General features: G+C 38.2%; 1 protein-coding gene across 3 annotated transcripts; it reads left to right on the top strand.

Annotated features, from left to right (window-relative positions):
• The first annotated feature begins 507 nt into the window (after positions 1 to 507).
• ENKUR (enkurin, TRPC channel interacting protein) lies at positions 508 to 13979 on the top strand. 3 transcript variants are annotated; one of them, XM_010581888.1, is made up of 7 exons: positions 508 to 584; positions 3960 to 4109; positions 4343 to 4348; positions 6080 to 6095; positions 7306 to 7509; positions 9362 to 9508; positions 13622 to 13795. In XM_010581888.1, the coding sequence occupies exons 1-7, from the start codon at positions 508 to 510 to the stop codon at positions 13793 to 13795; spliced, it is 774 nt and encodes a 257-aa protein (XP_010580190.1). The 3 variants fall into 3 exon arrangements, with proteins under 3 accessions (XP_010580190.1, XP_010580272.1, XP_010580103.1); XM_010581970.1 differs by lacking the exons at positions 4343 to 4348; positions 6080 to 6095 and having other exon boundaries at positions 3960 to 4105; positions 7283 to 7509; positions 13622 to 13979; XM_010581801.1 differs by lacking the exons at positions 4343 to 4348; positions 6080 to 6095 and having other exon boundaries at positions 3960 to 4105; positions 7259 to 7509.

Genomic DNA, 13979 nt, shown 5'->3' with positions numbered 1-13979 from the left:
GGGAACAGCTGCCACAGGTACCGCGCGCCCCCCCGCCTCACACATTCTCCCACCCGCGCCCCCCCCCTCCGCGCACGCGCAGATCAAACGGCCCGGCGCGCCCTGATTCGGCCTTGCGGCTTCACCTCCGCGAAGTGCGCCTGCGCGGCTCCGGGCGTCGCTTGGAGCGATTGCGCCTGCGCTATCGCTCCCGGCCCTAGCGGCGGCCGATAGCTGCCTTCCGCCGGAGGGAGGCGGAAGCGTGATGGGGTAGGTTCCGCCCCCTCGTGGCTCTGTTACCTAGCAACGGGTTGCCCTAGTAACTGCGGAGACAACCGTGGGCCGGCCCGCGCCTGCCTCGGCGGCCTGAGGGGGCTCAGCGGCGGGAGGGAGCTGTTCCCTGACCTGGGCCCGTGGCGAGGAGGGAGGAAACGCCAGGCCCCCTCAGCGAGGGGGGCGGCTTCCCCGTGGCCAGAGCCTCTCGGCGAGGTGGGCGCTTCCCCGTGTCCGGGGCCCCTCAGCCCGAGGATGACGACGCAGTGTGCCCAGGAGAGCATCTATAACCTCCTGCCCCGCCTGGAGGAGAAGCCTGTCAAACCTCCCAGGTACGTGGGTGTGACGGTGCCACTTGCAGTGACTGGTTCTGGCAAGGCAATGCACCTTACGGGTAACATGTATTTAAAAAAAAAAAATCTAGTTTTTGCGTAGTTATTGCTCCTCCTAATGAGTCACTAACTAACATCTGAGGGCTTACAGCCTGCTCCATGAGCTGATGATTCAGTCTGGTATCTTCAATGCCATCTTGTTCATTGACAAAGATTTTACAAAGCACTCTTTCCACTCAGAGGAAAATTACGTGACATCTTTGTTACACACACTTACAACAATTTTTCAGTGAGCAGCTGAAAAGTTGGGGGTTTTAAAATTTTTTTTCTCAATGCCACACTTCCATTCTTTTCATGTGTCAGGTGTGTCTTCTGACATTGTCTCTTTTGCTTCTCTTTCTCACCCCTTACCTTAAAAACATTAAAAAAAGGCCTTTTGCCCCCCTAGTATTAATTCCTTTGAGAGTTTTTATAAAATTCATATTTGATAATATGCAAAGTTTTTTCAAGTCCCTATTACTTTATATGAAAGAAAGCTGTTACAGCTAGCATTTTCAATGAAAGGTTAATGTAGGTCATAACTCAATAGCTTTAAAGTGGGTAGAAGTACCAGCGACCCTCATTAGAACAAAGGCAGTTATCCGTTTTCAGGTAAAAGTGTTCAGACTTGTGAGATTCCTAGTTCTGAACCTTTTCCATGCAAAAATAGATCATACATCTTTTTTTGTTTCCAATGTGAATGAACAATACTTTAGGCAGAGGAAAGTGAAATGACAGTATGGCAAGGCACACAGCACACTAAATCTATTCCTGTCCTAATACCATTCAGGGATTTGGATACTCCGTGACCATCAGGTTCAGTTTAGGCAAGGGATTCCTTAGGTTGGATGCCATCTGACTAAATCCCCTTCTCATCTCACTGACTTCTGTTGTCACCCCGCTTCCTGCTTTGGTAATCATGTGCCAAATACCCATCTGGTAACAACAGTGTCAAACCTGGTTAATGGCATTATCTGACCAGTTTTAACTAATGCATACAAAATCTAGGGTCTTTTTTTTTTTTTCAAATGAAATCATATACATTTCACTCTCAACTGACCAGGTACTACTCAGGAAACCACAGCAAGCACCCTCATTTTGCACAACTTTGATGTCCCAAGATGACGCCTAAGGAATAGTAACTGTCTTACAAATGTATTGTCTTTTTTCCCCCTTGCCAAATGATGAATGGATTCAGGTTCTGAAGTCCCCCATACCCATGTTTTCTTCCTTGCAACCCTCTCTGACACCTGTGCATGACAGCATTTAGCCACTTTCTCAGCCTGAAAAGTCACCGAAAAGGTACAACTGCCACATCTCTTTATCCAAAGGAATGCCTATAGCTGTCCACAAAAGACATCTTACCTTATGCCAATGTAATAAACTCAATACCTTCTCATTCACTTTCTCGTTCCAAGACTGTGAACCCTACTAGGTCAAACTCCTCATAAAGTCACTACCTTTCTCTACTGTGTGGCTACAATGCCACTCCTAGCAAATGATGAGGAACGCAATTACTTATGAGTGTGGTGGGTTTGTGCCTATGTCTGTAGCTGTTTGGCATGAATTGAACAGAAAAAAATAAATAAAACTTCATTCCTTATGATTACAGGTATTTCTGGAATTATATATAACCTTATGTACATAATCCTCTTTCTGATTTTGGAGACCAAATCTCCAGAAGACAAAATAACTCCACATTGTTAGTGAAGTCCTCTTACGTGTTCTAATGTTATGATCAAGTACAAATACATGTATTGGACATTTCCAGCTCACATACAAAAGCTTTTATCAGTGTTGCTACTATAATTCCCATTCACTTGGCCCAGCATTACATCGTTCCTTTCATACTATTTCAGTATTTCTGTAAAACAGGTTGCATTATATATAATCGGTTTTGTTCTTTTTTTCCTTACCTGAAAACATGGTATAGTTTTTTCATAGACACTTATGTTTTTTCTGTGAAAGAACAGTGCAATTGTTCATCAGCTTTTATCTACCATAAATTAACATTACATGTTTCCTAAAGATGGACAGTTTTTAAAAGGTACAATGAGGTAGCCTGAGCTTCAGGAGCAGGGAGTTCTGCTCCCTCAGGAAAACATCTGTGACAGCTCAGTCCTTCAGATAGAGGCAAGATGCTGCTAATCAGCTAATGATCAGCATTTGGCTTCTTTTGGAGAACATGTGTGCATACTTTTGATTAAAGCAGAAGTTACAGTGCTGTATGCAACATTATACCATAACAGCAGTATGTGCATACAGCTTTTCATATCTGAGCCCTTACTGATTTTCAGATTAGCTGTTTCAGTTAGTGCCAAAACCACCACTGATTACAGTAGTTCAGGATCATAATTTGGATCTGTGTAATATAAGAAATATACAGTTTGCTGTGCTGTTTCGGAGCAGTCATCCATCTCATCTAATCTCTTATAATAGTCTGTAACAGATGGTTCAACGGCAACATTGAGACAATGATACAGTGGACAGTAATAAGATAAACTGATGATCAAGGACATTCTGTCCAACTCTGAACTACGTTTGACGTGTTTTTGGAAGCATGAGGTTTTACATACCTCTAAAATTTGTTTCATCCCATAGAATGAAGCAGTTCTCATTATCAATACGTATCTCATGTTTTTTGAAGCCATCTGAGCTTTTCCTTAGATGTGTTTGATTGCTCTGTAAGGCCCTACAATGTACTGCAACTACAGCTTCTGAAACGGCCGAGATACATTGGCATTTGCATCTTTCTCTTACTACAAACTTTCAAATATGGAAAATCTAGTAAAGTAGGTTCATGATTACTATATTCCTGTAGATGCACAACAGCTGCATATTTTGGATGCATTTTTGAACAAAACAAATAGCCACATTAAAAAAACTTTTAAAAATGGAGTTAATTAAAAAATAAAGACCAAAGTGTGTAACACACAACCTCATAAAAATAATTAATTCATGCAAGCAGTACTCAAAGCAGTTTATTTCCAAAATTTAGGTCTTGTTGATTTTCAAAATGTCTGTGTTCAGTATTTATATGAACAGTGCATACAGGAACCATTTCCCAAAGTGTGATAATACTGACCTTGGAGACACAAGAGAAGAATGAACAAGCAAGCTAACTTCAGAATCAGAAAAACCACTTGTCAGTGCAGTGCTGGGCTTAGTCTTAGTATGGAGGTTGTATGAGTGATGGCCTTTATTTGGGAAAGAGTACAAAACAATATAGCTTAGGCTTTTGGCATGAACTACTGCAAAAATGTATATTCTTTGAAAAAGTATTTTTCATAATTTTCTGACCTTTAACTTCTTTATGGCTATTTTTTAACATCTAAGGTATATATCCACATTCAGACCATCCGTGAAACGTGAAGCAGAGAAAAATAAAGCTCAATGGAAAACTATGGGACCAGCAAAAGTTGCAGTGCCATCTCCAAAAAATTTTCTGCAGAAACATTCAAAAGAACCAAAGCTACCAGCAAGTAAGTGTAGACATGAAATATATGAAATGTATTTTTTTAATTTTAAAATTGATAATATTAATGTTGAAAGTAACAGTTAGTTATGGAGAATCAATTTTTTTTTAAATCTAAAATAATTTTTGTATGTTGGGACAGTTTCCATTGTTCCTTTTGTAGTATCTATGATACCAAAATTATTTCTTTATTTTACAAAAATGTTTCTTATTTATTGTGTAAAATACTGAAACAAGCATCAAGGCGATTGTATATGTGATTAGAAAATACAGTAATTATTTACTGTCATGTGGTACAAAACCAGCTGAAATATAAAGCAAAATTCTATCTCTCTTGGCTGCAGCTATTCAGATGTTGAAGATGTGTTGATGGTATGTTCTATCCTGCTGATATTTCAATTTTTAATTACATAGTTTAGATTTGTATGTCATTCTTTTCTGCAATAGATCATTAACATTTAAGTAATACGAATGGGGGTATTAGAAGTGAACTAATTGTTTTTAATGCTTGAAGAGATATGCGAAAAGTATGTGTGCCTTTCTTGATGTTATAAGCAACATACAGCTTTTACTTTTCAGCACTCACTGTCTGCTCTTAATCCCGTAGTGTTAAATTGGCTGGCAGTGTTCAAAGCATATAATTTTTTGGAGACCTGCATGTCACAGAAGTAAGAAAATTGGAATATTTTGTTGCAAAATGCATGCTATCTTTGGGCACAAACCGTAATTCTGGGTATAAGGAGTTGACAGTTCTAATGTTCAGCCTCATGGCCGGTTCTGCAAGTGTGGAGTGACCTTCTTAGTGCTGCTGGACTTCTAAGTACACTGCTGTCAGAATTTGTAATTGAGTTACAAAGTTTCAGCTTGAAATTGTTTTTAGCCTGGAAAAATAGAAGAGCTTAACTTACAGTATTAAAAAAAAGCTGTCTAAGAGAATGTAGGAGTCCAGCACCTGAATTTACATGGCACACACAAATGGCTTTAGCACTGAAAATACAGGCTGTCCCAGGAGGCTTTGGAAGCTTAATGCCTCAGGCAATATGGATTATAGAACCTTAAGGTAAGCTTTGGTCCCAGAGGTCCTGTAGGCATCCTGGGTCATTTTTGAGTAAAGCCTTCACTTTTTCAGGAAATCTGAACAGTGTTCAGTATACTGGAATGTCATACTTCATGACATCTGAGCATTAATGCTTCCAAGATCAAGACCTTGTTAAATTACCACACTAGCATTTTAGATGGGCATGGGAAAGAAGGTTGATCCACCAAGAATTTGGAGCAGTCTATAAGATCTCTTTTAAGTACTTGTATTATAAAATTAGTGTTATCTACTTCAAATTTGCTATATATTGAGATACAGCACTCCGACTCATTTTTCTCAGACAAGCAGCTCACAATATTTCTATTTCAACTTGTTGATTCAGGGCTTCATAACAGAAATATGTGCTTAGGTGTTTGCATTTGGAGTCAATGAACCAGAGCCTCAAAATTACTATGACACATCATAGCTTTGATCCAGACTAGTAATTTCATTGCCATGATTAGATCCTAACAGATCTTGAGAAGGAACTGTATCATTAACTCAGAAAGTTCTTGTACTTTGTTGGATGGAATTTCATACCTACCTCACAGAAGTTACACTGCTTAATCACCTCTTTTAAAGCATGGTACTTTCATCACTTGGAATTTAACCGGTTATCAGTTGTCTAAATGGGATTATGGCATTGTGTTTGTGGTATCTGTGCCGCCTTCAAAACTGGGTTTGATCCAACTAGTTAAAAAATAGATTGCAAGGACAGAACAGAAAGATTGAACATTTTTCTCTAAAGTCTGGGATAGCGTGATTCTTTAGAGTCTGATTACTCACCACTTCCTTACAAAAGGTGTGTTTCCTAACCTTCAGCTGAATCTTGTTGTATTACTGGACTTGGCATTCATTTTAACCAAGCTTGGTTGCTGGCTGCAGTAGTGGGGCCTCCCAAAGCAGCAAGTGTGCACCAGTGTACTGCAGATAAGGGTGAGCCAGTGCTCACTGAGAGGCTTCAGAGATCTTGTTTCCAAAAAGACATCCTAAGAGAAATAGAGATTTAAGTCTGTGTGTCCTAAAGTACTAAGTTATGGCAAGCTATCAGGTTGTAAAAACAATACCCAGGAAAGCACTGGTTCATGGGGTCAGTATCAGGAAACCAGCTGTTGTAGGAATGAGCTCTGTCACTTGTGACGTTACACTTACTTTCTGCCAATGAACATGAACTCAGACAACCTGAATCAAATCATTATCTCTGATAATGATTGACTTAGTTACATCTAGTGGGAAACGTGGTGGGAAATGAATTGTCTTTCATCACTCACCTGAAGTGAGACTACTCAGAAGACTACTGACTTTCTGTTGGTGCCTTGGAGAAAAGATTACACTAAAAAGGAATAGTTTCTATATTCTCTGGAGAAAGGAATGTGAGAAGTTGTTTACGAGTGTTAGGGAGCAGCAAGAGCAGGGCTTTTCCCTAAGGGGAGGTGAGCCAGAAATTGAGGGCAACCACAGTGCAGGCTGGACAATGATCTCACCAACAGAGTGCAGTCCCATCACACCAGAGGCAGGTGAGCAGAGTGGGGTGGTGATGAAAATGTGTCCTATCAATGGCCTAGTGACCATCAGGCAAAATGGGGTAACAGGCCAGATCTATCCACCAATTCCACATAGCTCTTCAGGAAGAGGACTAGGGGCAGGCATGGCTGAAACAGCTCAGCCAGGCACTGACAGCACAGGGCTGAGCTGAAATGGGGTTCCTAAGACCAAGGGTGTGGGGTGGATGCCCCAGGTGAGACTGGGCAGGGCCATTAATGCCTAAAGGCTCTGACAATGAGCATCTCCAGTAAAAGTAGTTTTAATTACATTTTTAAAAAGTCCCATACTACTGCAGTTAAGAGGAAATGAGTGACATATTATAAGAAAAACCCATCTAAACCAACATAGTATTTCCTAGATTATGAAACTTTTATTATGCCAAACAAGCATACTCATTTTCATCATAGTACATTCCCAGTCAATTCTTTCATTGTAGATACAGTTGGTTTCTATTTTTATGTAATTTTGTACATAATTTTTCCCTTTTGAAAAATGTAATAACATTAAATTGCAAAGCTCTTCATAGTTATTGCTGAGAATGTTTACATGCTCGATTCACAGGAAAAAAAGAACAGGATAGTAAGAAATTGCCTGCATTATCAGTGCCACGGAGGACAGATCACCCAGTTATGGGAATTCAGAGTAAAAAGAATTTTATAAATACAAATGCAGTTGCTGCTATCACGGGATTGCCTAAAAAGCCTCAACCTATTTATGTTGATAGAAGACAGGGAGATAAATATCTGCTTGAAACTTCAGGACTTGTTCCAAAATATATTAAAAAAAAGGTAAGTTTTATTAAATTATAGTGGAAATACTAGTAGCAATGCCTATTTTAGGTTCTCTATTGCATTCTCCTGTGAAACGTTTATGATTCTTTTTGAGATGTTTAGATACCACTGCTGTTTGTGGTAGACCTTTGAAATGCATCAAGAAGAAATCACTGGCACTAGAATTGTGCCTTGCCTTTGCTCTGTATTCACTTGCTTATGCTGTCAGAAAAAAATTGGCAGAATTATGCTGCTAAAGCAATAGCATATGTGTTGCATTGGGAACCCAGGGAGCATCTGATGGGGAGACAAATGGAGTTCTGTGATGAATGAATGCTGGCTCTTTAGGAAAGACAGGCAGGGAAGAAGAGGAGGGGTTGCCCTTTGGATGAAGGAGCTGTTTAAATATATGGAGCTCTTCTATGGAATTGGCTGGTTGAGCTTGTGGGTCAGGATCAGAGGAAAGGCCAGTAAGTGTCAAAAGTGTGTTTGTTATGGACCATCCAATCAGTTGAGGAACTGGATGAAATTTCTTTAAGCAGCTTGAGGAAATGTTCTGATCACAGTGCAGCTGCTTAGGGAAGACTTCACCCTCCTTGATATCTGCTGAAGGGACAACACAATGGGATGAAACCAATGCAAAAAGGTTCCTGGAGTGTGTCAGCAACAGCTTCTTAACACAGATGCTAGATGAGCCAACCAGTGGTCATGCTCTTCTGGTTCTGCTACTTACAAATGAGAAAGAACTGGTCAGAGGTGTGATAATCAATAGTAGTCTTGTTTGCACAGGCCATGAAGTAGTTCAAGATCCCGTCCTCCTCAGGGAAGCAAGTGGTTGTGTACAGACCCTGTACTCCAGGAGAGCAAACATCAGCTTGTTCGGGGAACTAGTAGGTAGGACCCCATGGGAGACAGCTCTGAAAAGCAAAGGAGCTTGAGAGAGCTGGCATGCCTGTAAGGACAACCTCGTCCAAGCACAAGAACAGTCTGTTCCACTATTCAGGAAAACAAGATGTATTAGGAGTCTGGCTTATTTAAACTGGTAACTCATGACAGAGCATTATGCAAAAAGAGACATGACGTATGACATACCTCATGACAGGGAAGATGCAAAAAAGCAAACCTGCAACCCTTGCAGTACCTTTGCATGGCTAAACATATCTATAAATGATGCTAGTCATAGTGCCACCCAACGCTAAAAGATTTGTGAATCATTTAGCATTTGGTAGAAAGAAGGTAGACTCCAGTACCTTCTGGCACAGCTAGATAGGCTTCATTTTACAAAGGATAAGGCAAAATAGATGTGTTCCCCCAAGTATATCTGGGATATTCAGAAATTATTTGTCCTCCCAGAAACACAATTCTGCCACATCCCGAAGGGGGTAGTTTATCATTCCTAACTAGTCCAATTTTCATGTAGGTGTTAACACTATCACTCTCTTCTATGGCATGCAATGTTCAGCAAAATCAGGATACAGGAAGACCTTTCAAAGAAAGTATCTAAGGAATGCGTTTCAGAACATAGAATCTGACACCATATAAAAATGTAAAATAGCTTGCTGTCATTAACAGGTTTCAAACTCCTCACTGAACCATCAGTTCTTATAAATAAACGTTTCGGTTTCTGGATTCTGTTGTCTTCCAAGGTTGTGAAAAGAAATTGAAGGGAATTGTTTATATGTTTTGCTCAGGCTAGAAAGACAATCATGTCTGATACTTCTAAGAACACAGTGATTTAAGATTTTATTGCTTGGTAGCGCAAAATTCCATTTCAAGCTGTCTTTGCAAATGTAATATACTATGGATGACAGGTATTTCTTTGTTTCCTTCATAAAAGCACATATAAGAAACTTCTTCCTTCCACTTATAGGATTATGGTGTTACACCAAAATATGTAACACGGAGAAATGAAGAAATGAAGAGAGCTCAGAAAGAATACGAGGCCGGTATCTTGGAGCATCTCAAGAAAAGAGCCATGAAACGGCTATCTGATGAAGAAAGGAGAAGTCTTCTGCAGGTGCATATTTTGATTTAGTGTAATTAGTAACATGTACAAAATATTAAATAAGGTAATGTCAGTCCATGTAAGTAATAAATGTATATTCTATTTTTTAAGTGAAGTGAATGAGTTAGCTACTTTTTCACTAGATGGAGCTGTAGAACAGTTGTAAACTGAACTGAAGGGAGCTGATCTAGCTACATTTTAGTCCAGTTTTACAAGTACTTCAATTCTGTTAGATCCCTATCCCCCTTAATGACTTGGAATTTCAGTGAAACTTCAAAGGAATGCAGAAAATCACCTATATGGATTTAGTGACAGTTCTGACTCTCTACTTGTGAATCATGGAAAAATATGCGGGGTTTTTTTTCCTGATGCATAACATTGACACTTTTATTGGCAGTTTCTATGTTCACATTGTGACCTCACTGACTAAAGTATAAGGTCATGCTTTAAAATGTAGCAAAAACAGAAAACAGAATTAAATTGCAATATACTTGTAGAACTCTGGCTGGAAAAATTGTATTTTGTCAAGCTGTTTTGGATACTGTCTTTCATACAGGGTTTATTGCAGAAGATTTTCTAAAGAGAAATAATACCATAAAATAAATAGAGCGGAAAAGAGACATTTTAAAGTATATCCCATCCTTGAACTGGAATTTCTTATGTCCACATTTTAGCCAAATTTCCTATGAAAATGAGGCTTAGATTACTGTGATACCTATTTATCAGTCTGTCCCTTAATAACTTGATCTTAGCAGCCACCTGAAACAAATTAGCAGATGGATGGGCATCTCCAAGGTGCTAAATTCCCATAAAAAAGCCTGCCGAATATTTAGAGAGAAAACACAGTGTTTTAACTCACTTGCAAAGATTAACTGGTTAATCAGCAAGATCCAAAATAGCTAGCACAATGGTGTCTCTTGCTTATGCAGCAAGCAGTAGAAGCTAGGAAGGAGTATGGGAGAGAGGTGAGGGTATTGCATTGACAGCAATATAAAGAACATAACAGCAAGGGTGAAGATTAAGATATTTTTATGGTGGGAAAGGCATGGGACAAGCTGATGGTCCAGCAAGTTAACTATGCAGCAAAAAAATATGTGCAAAAAGGCATGTGAGTTCAGCTGCTCACAACTCTGCATTTAGTTTTATTAAAATTGTGTTCTGTATTTTTCAACTAGAAGAGTATACTGAAATATTTTTTAATTAAAAAGTTTTTGGATTGTTTTTATTAACTCAGTATTTTCTTTTAAATTTTTCAAAAAAGTTTGCTCTTTCATGGGTCAGATTATTTATACAGTTATATTGTCAGGAGGAATTAGTGTCCCCAGGGTATGTGGCTTCTACCCTGTGCTCAGCTGTAGACATATGGGAATTCCTGTCTTTTAAAATAATTGACATTGCTAGTGAACACATGTGCACTATCTAATTTGAAAGAATACGTGGCAATAGATGTCTGAGAACAAAATCAAGCCTCAAGAACTTACAAAAATAAAGGGAAATAATTTCTGCCAACATATTTTTGAACTCTCCATTGTGCTTACTTTGGTTGGGATTTTATGAGAATAAAAGAGAGTGTTGATAAATGCAGTACATATTTCTCACTGATCCAGTATGTATTAGAATTCCTTATATAGAGTTAGATATTCAGTTTGTGATCTAGCCCATAGCAGTAATGGTCAGCATATTACATTGCTCTTGGAGGAGCTCTGAGGGAGACTTTTATGGAGGGAAGTCATGATCTGCTTTTGGTCTCTCCACTCTGTAGGGATAGAGTAAATTGTGATGAGTGCATGCTCTAATGTGTTTTAAAATTCACTGTTTTAAGTGATTTCCAAACTAATTTTTACTAATGTACACAAAGAATTATTTAAAAGAAGCTATGAATGACTCTTCTATGAAAGTTTTGGAAATATGGTATTTATTTTCATGAGTATATATTTGTAAACTATACCTGATGCCTGGTACACTAGGAGCTTTATTTAAGTACTTTACAGCCTTGGATTGCAAAGACAAGTAGCATTACAAGACAGTAAATAAATAGCCTTGTTGCTCTAAGTTTCACATGTTGAGGTAGGGTTTTTAAATTTATGTAGATATTGGTATATGAAGATTTTTGGAATAACCTTTATGGACAACACTTAGATGCTTAATATGAATATGCAAAAAGCACGAATTGCTATGCAATAAATACACTGCTTTGAATCAGTAAAATATTAGTTCATATTAAAAAGCATGTTTTTCTTAGTATTGGCAGCGAGAGGTAATTTTTTCTGTTAAATCAATTCATACAGTGGACAAAATCATTCAAGTTTTTTAGCACAAGAGTCCTTGAGTTCCGAAATAGAAGCAACAATCTTCAAAGCTAAATATGTGTTAAGGTAATTCCTTTAAATTTAACTTCAGTATGTTAATCAATTAGCCAGTCTGGGAGAAAAGGTGTTAAATAATAGCAAAGAAGGACATGAGGTTGGAAATCACAGCATGCCATAAAATCAGTATGTCAGCTGAATCCGGTTTTAGTTATGAAGCAGAGTTGAAAACTTTAGTTCCCAAGAGAGTAACTTCAGTTCATTTTTGAAGATACTTTGTGATCTCCTCTAAGGAAACAGAACTGAGAGCCAAAAACATTTTGGAAAAGTGTTTTCTCACTGATAGCCATATTACATTATTTACTGATAGCTGTATGAGTTCCTTGTAGTAGGTGTGATTATTAAGTTCACCCATATAGTTTTCATGAGGACATTTGATGCACTGAACAAACTCTACTAAATCCTCATATATGCATGTATAGGATGTGTAGATTTTGATTATCCTCTTGAGGAGAGAAAGTAAGAGAAATTGTTGCAGTAATTGTGAAGATGTAAAGAAAAATTTTATTTTTCTACCACAGTCTGGTTCCATTCAGCATGTATTGGTGGATAAAAGTTTGTCTCTGATGTTGAATTAACAAGTTCATGAGCATGTTTCAGATGATTGCATGGGTTTTTTTAGGCAGAGTTTTAGTCTTGGGCTTCTATATATGGAAGATACAGTTCATTTTATCTAGTAAGGTAATTCTTCACATAGCAGCATTCAAGAGAGGTAGCAGTTACTGAAATTATTGTTGACAGGGTCAGTAACAGTTAGGTTTTTTAGTCCAAATGATAAATAAGTTGCCTACAGATGTTATTGTAAATGTAGATTAGGAAAGGAATGCAATTATTTATAATTTTTTCAATGTAGTTTGTAGAAGTTAAAATACTGTGGGATCAGTTTGGTGTCCATGGTCTGAGCAGTCTCAATTACGGAAAATTAAGCTGGTTGTGAGATGAACTAAAATGCTGCTGAATTTTGGCTGGAGTTCCAAGTATTGGTGCTCTTGTGATTATCTAAGGTAGGTAACACCACTGTGTGTGACATGGTGATATCTGTGGTAGCTAGGTTGCTGTTTATGGGGAAGTGTTTTCTGTAGTACAGTTTGTAAGATAATTCTTGTTGCATTTTGGAGAAAAGAAGACATTTGAGTGATAAGAGTTTTGAGGCAGCTTTTATGAATCATAGTAGTTCCTCAGTGAGCATATTAGCATTAGATACAATGGAGCAGTCACAGTTGCCTACCTGTAGATCATTGAAAGCATAGAAAGTCTCTTACATAGAATAAGGAAGAGTCACTCTTCATTTACCTTGTGCAGTTTTTCTTGACGATACTGAGGACTGGAAATTAAGTGTACAGACTTCCTTGAGTTCCTGGTAGGCTACAGAGTTGACTGTTAGTCACATTGACATACTTTTTTTCAGTTTAATATTTTTGTAGCTCGTCCTTCGTTGGCTAGTTTAATTATTGTTTTGCTGCCTCTTACAGACTGTATTTTTTTCTCTCCAAGGCAGAGTTTTGTAAAGACCATTCCTTATATTGCATCAGAATGAGTCAAAATTATTTCTGTTGCAACCTCTTTGACTTTTAAGCGTTTAATTTATTTGATCCAATTAAGATGATTAAACATTATCCATATATTTATCTATTATTTTAACATTGCAGTGACACTCATCAAATGAAATATTAACAAAAAACCTAGGTAGTTTATATGCATATTATTCTTAATGAAGTAAGTTTTCCTCATATATTTCCTTTTCTTGTAATGGCACTAGGGGCTGAAAAAGAACTGGGAAGAAGTGTATCGTGAATTTCAGGGTCTTTCGGTAGAAATAGACACCATACCCAAGAAGATATATAAAGAAAAGCTGGAAACACAGATGAAACAACTGGAGCATGACATAGAAGTAATTGAGAAGCACAAAGTTATCTACATTGCAAATGAGTAAGGACTGTTTTTCAAATATTGCCTCTTTCCTCCTTTTCTTTTTCTCTATCTCTACATCTCCAAGAAGTGCCCCCCTAAATCCTGAGAAGAAATTGACACCGCCAACTATTCAGAAGGAAATATTCAACTAATAAAAGTATGTAGCTTCTTAGAAAAGTTGTTGCATATAGCTCTCATCTGTATAA

The sequence above is a fragment of the Haliaeetus leucocephalus genome, unplaced genomic scaffold, assembly GCF_000737465.1.
Source record: "Haliaeetus leucocephalus isolate CR32 unplaced genomic scaffold, Haliaeetus_leucocephalus-4.0 Scaffold0, whole genome shotgun sequence".
NCBI lineage: Eukaryota > Metazoa > Chordata > Aves > Accipitriformes > Accipitridae > Haliaeetus > Haliaeetus leucocephalus.
Note: the sequence above shows the minus strand (reverse complement) of the source record. Positions and strands in the feature narration are given on the sequence as shown.

Bases quoted from the DNA above. Each gene is read 5' to 3' on its own strand.
- ENKUR (XM_010581801.1), top strand. From the start codon at position 508: ATGACGACGCAGTGTGCCCAGGAGAGCATCTATAACCTCCTGCCCCGC. The intron at 585-3,959 runs GTACGTGGGTGT...TTAACATCTAAG, and splicing joins AAGCCTGTCAAACCTCCCAG to GTATATATCCACATTCAGAC. The intron at 7,510-9,361 runs GTAAGTTTTATT...TTCCACTTATAG, and splicing joins CAAAATATATTAAAAAAAAG to GATTATGGTGTTACACCAAA.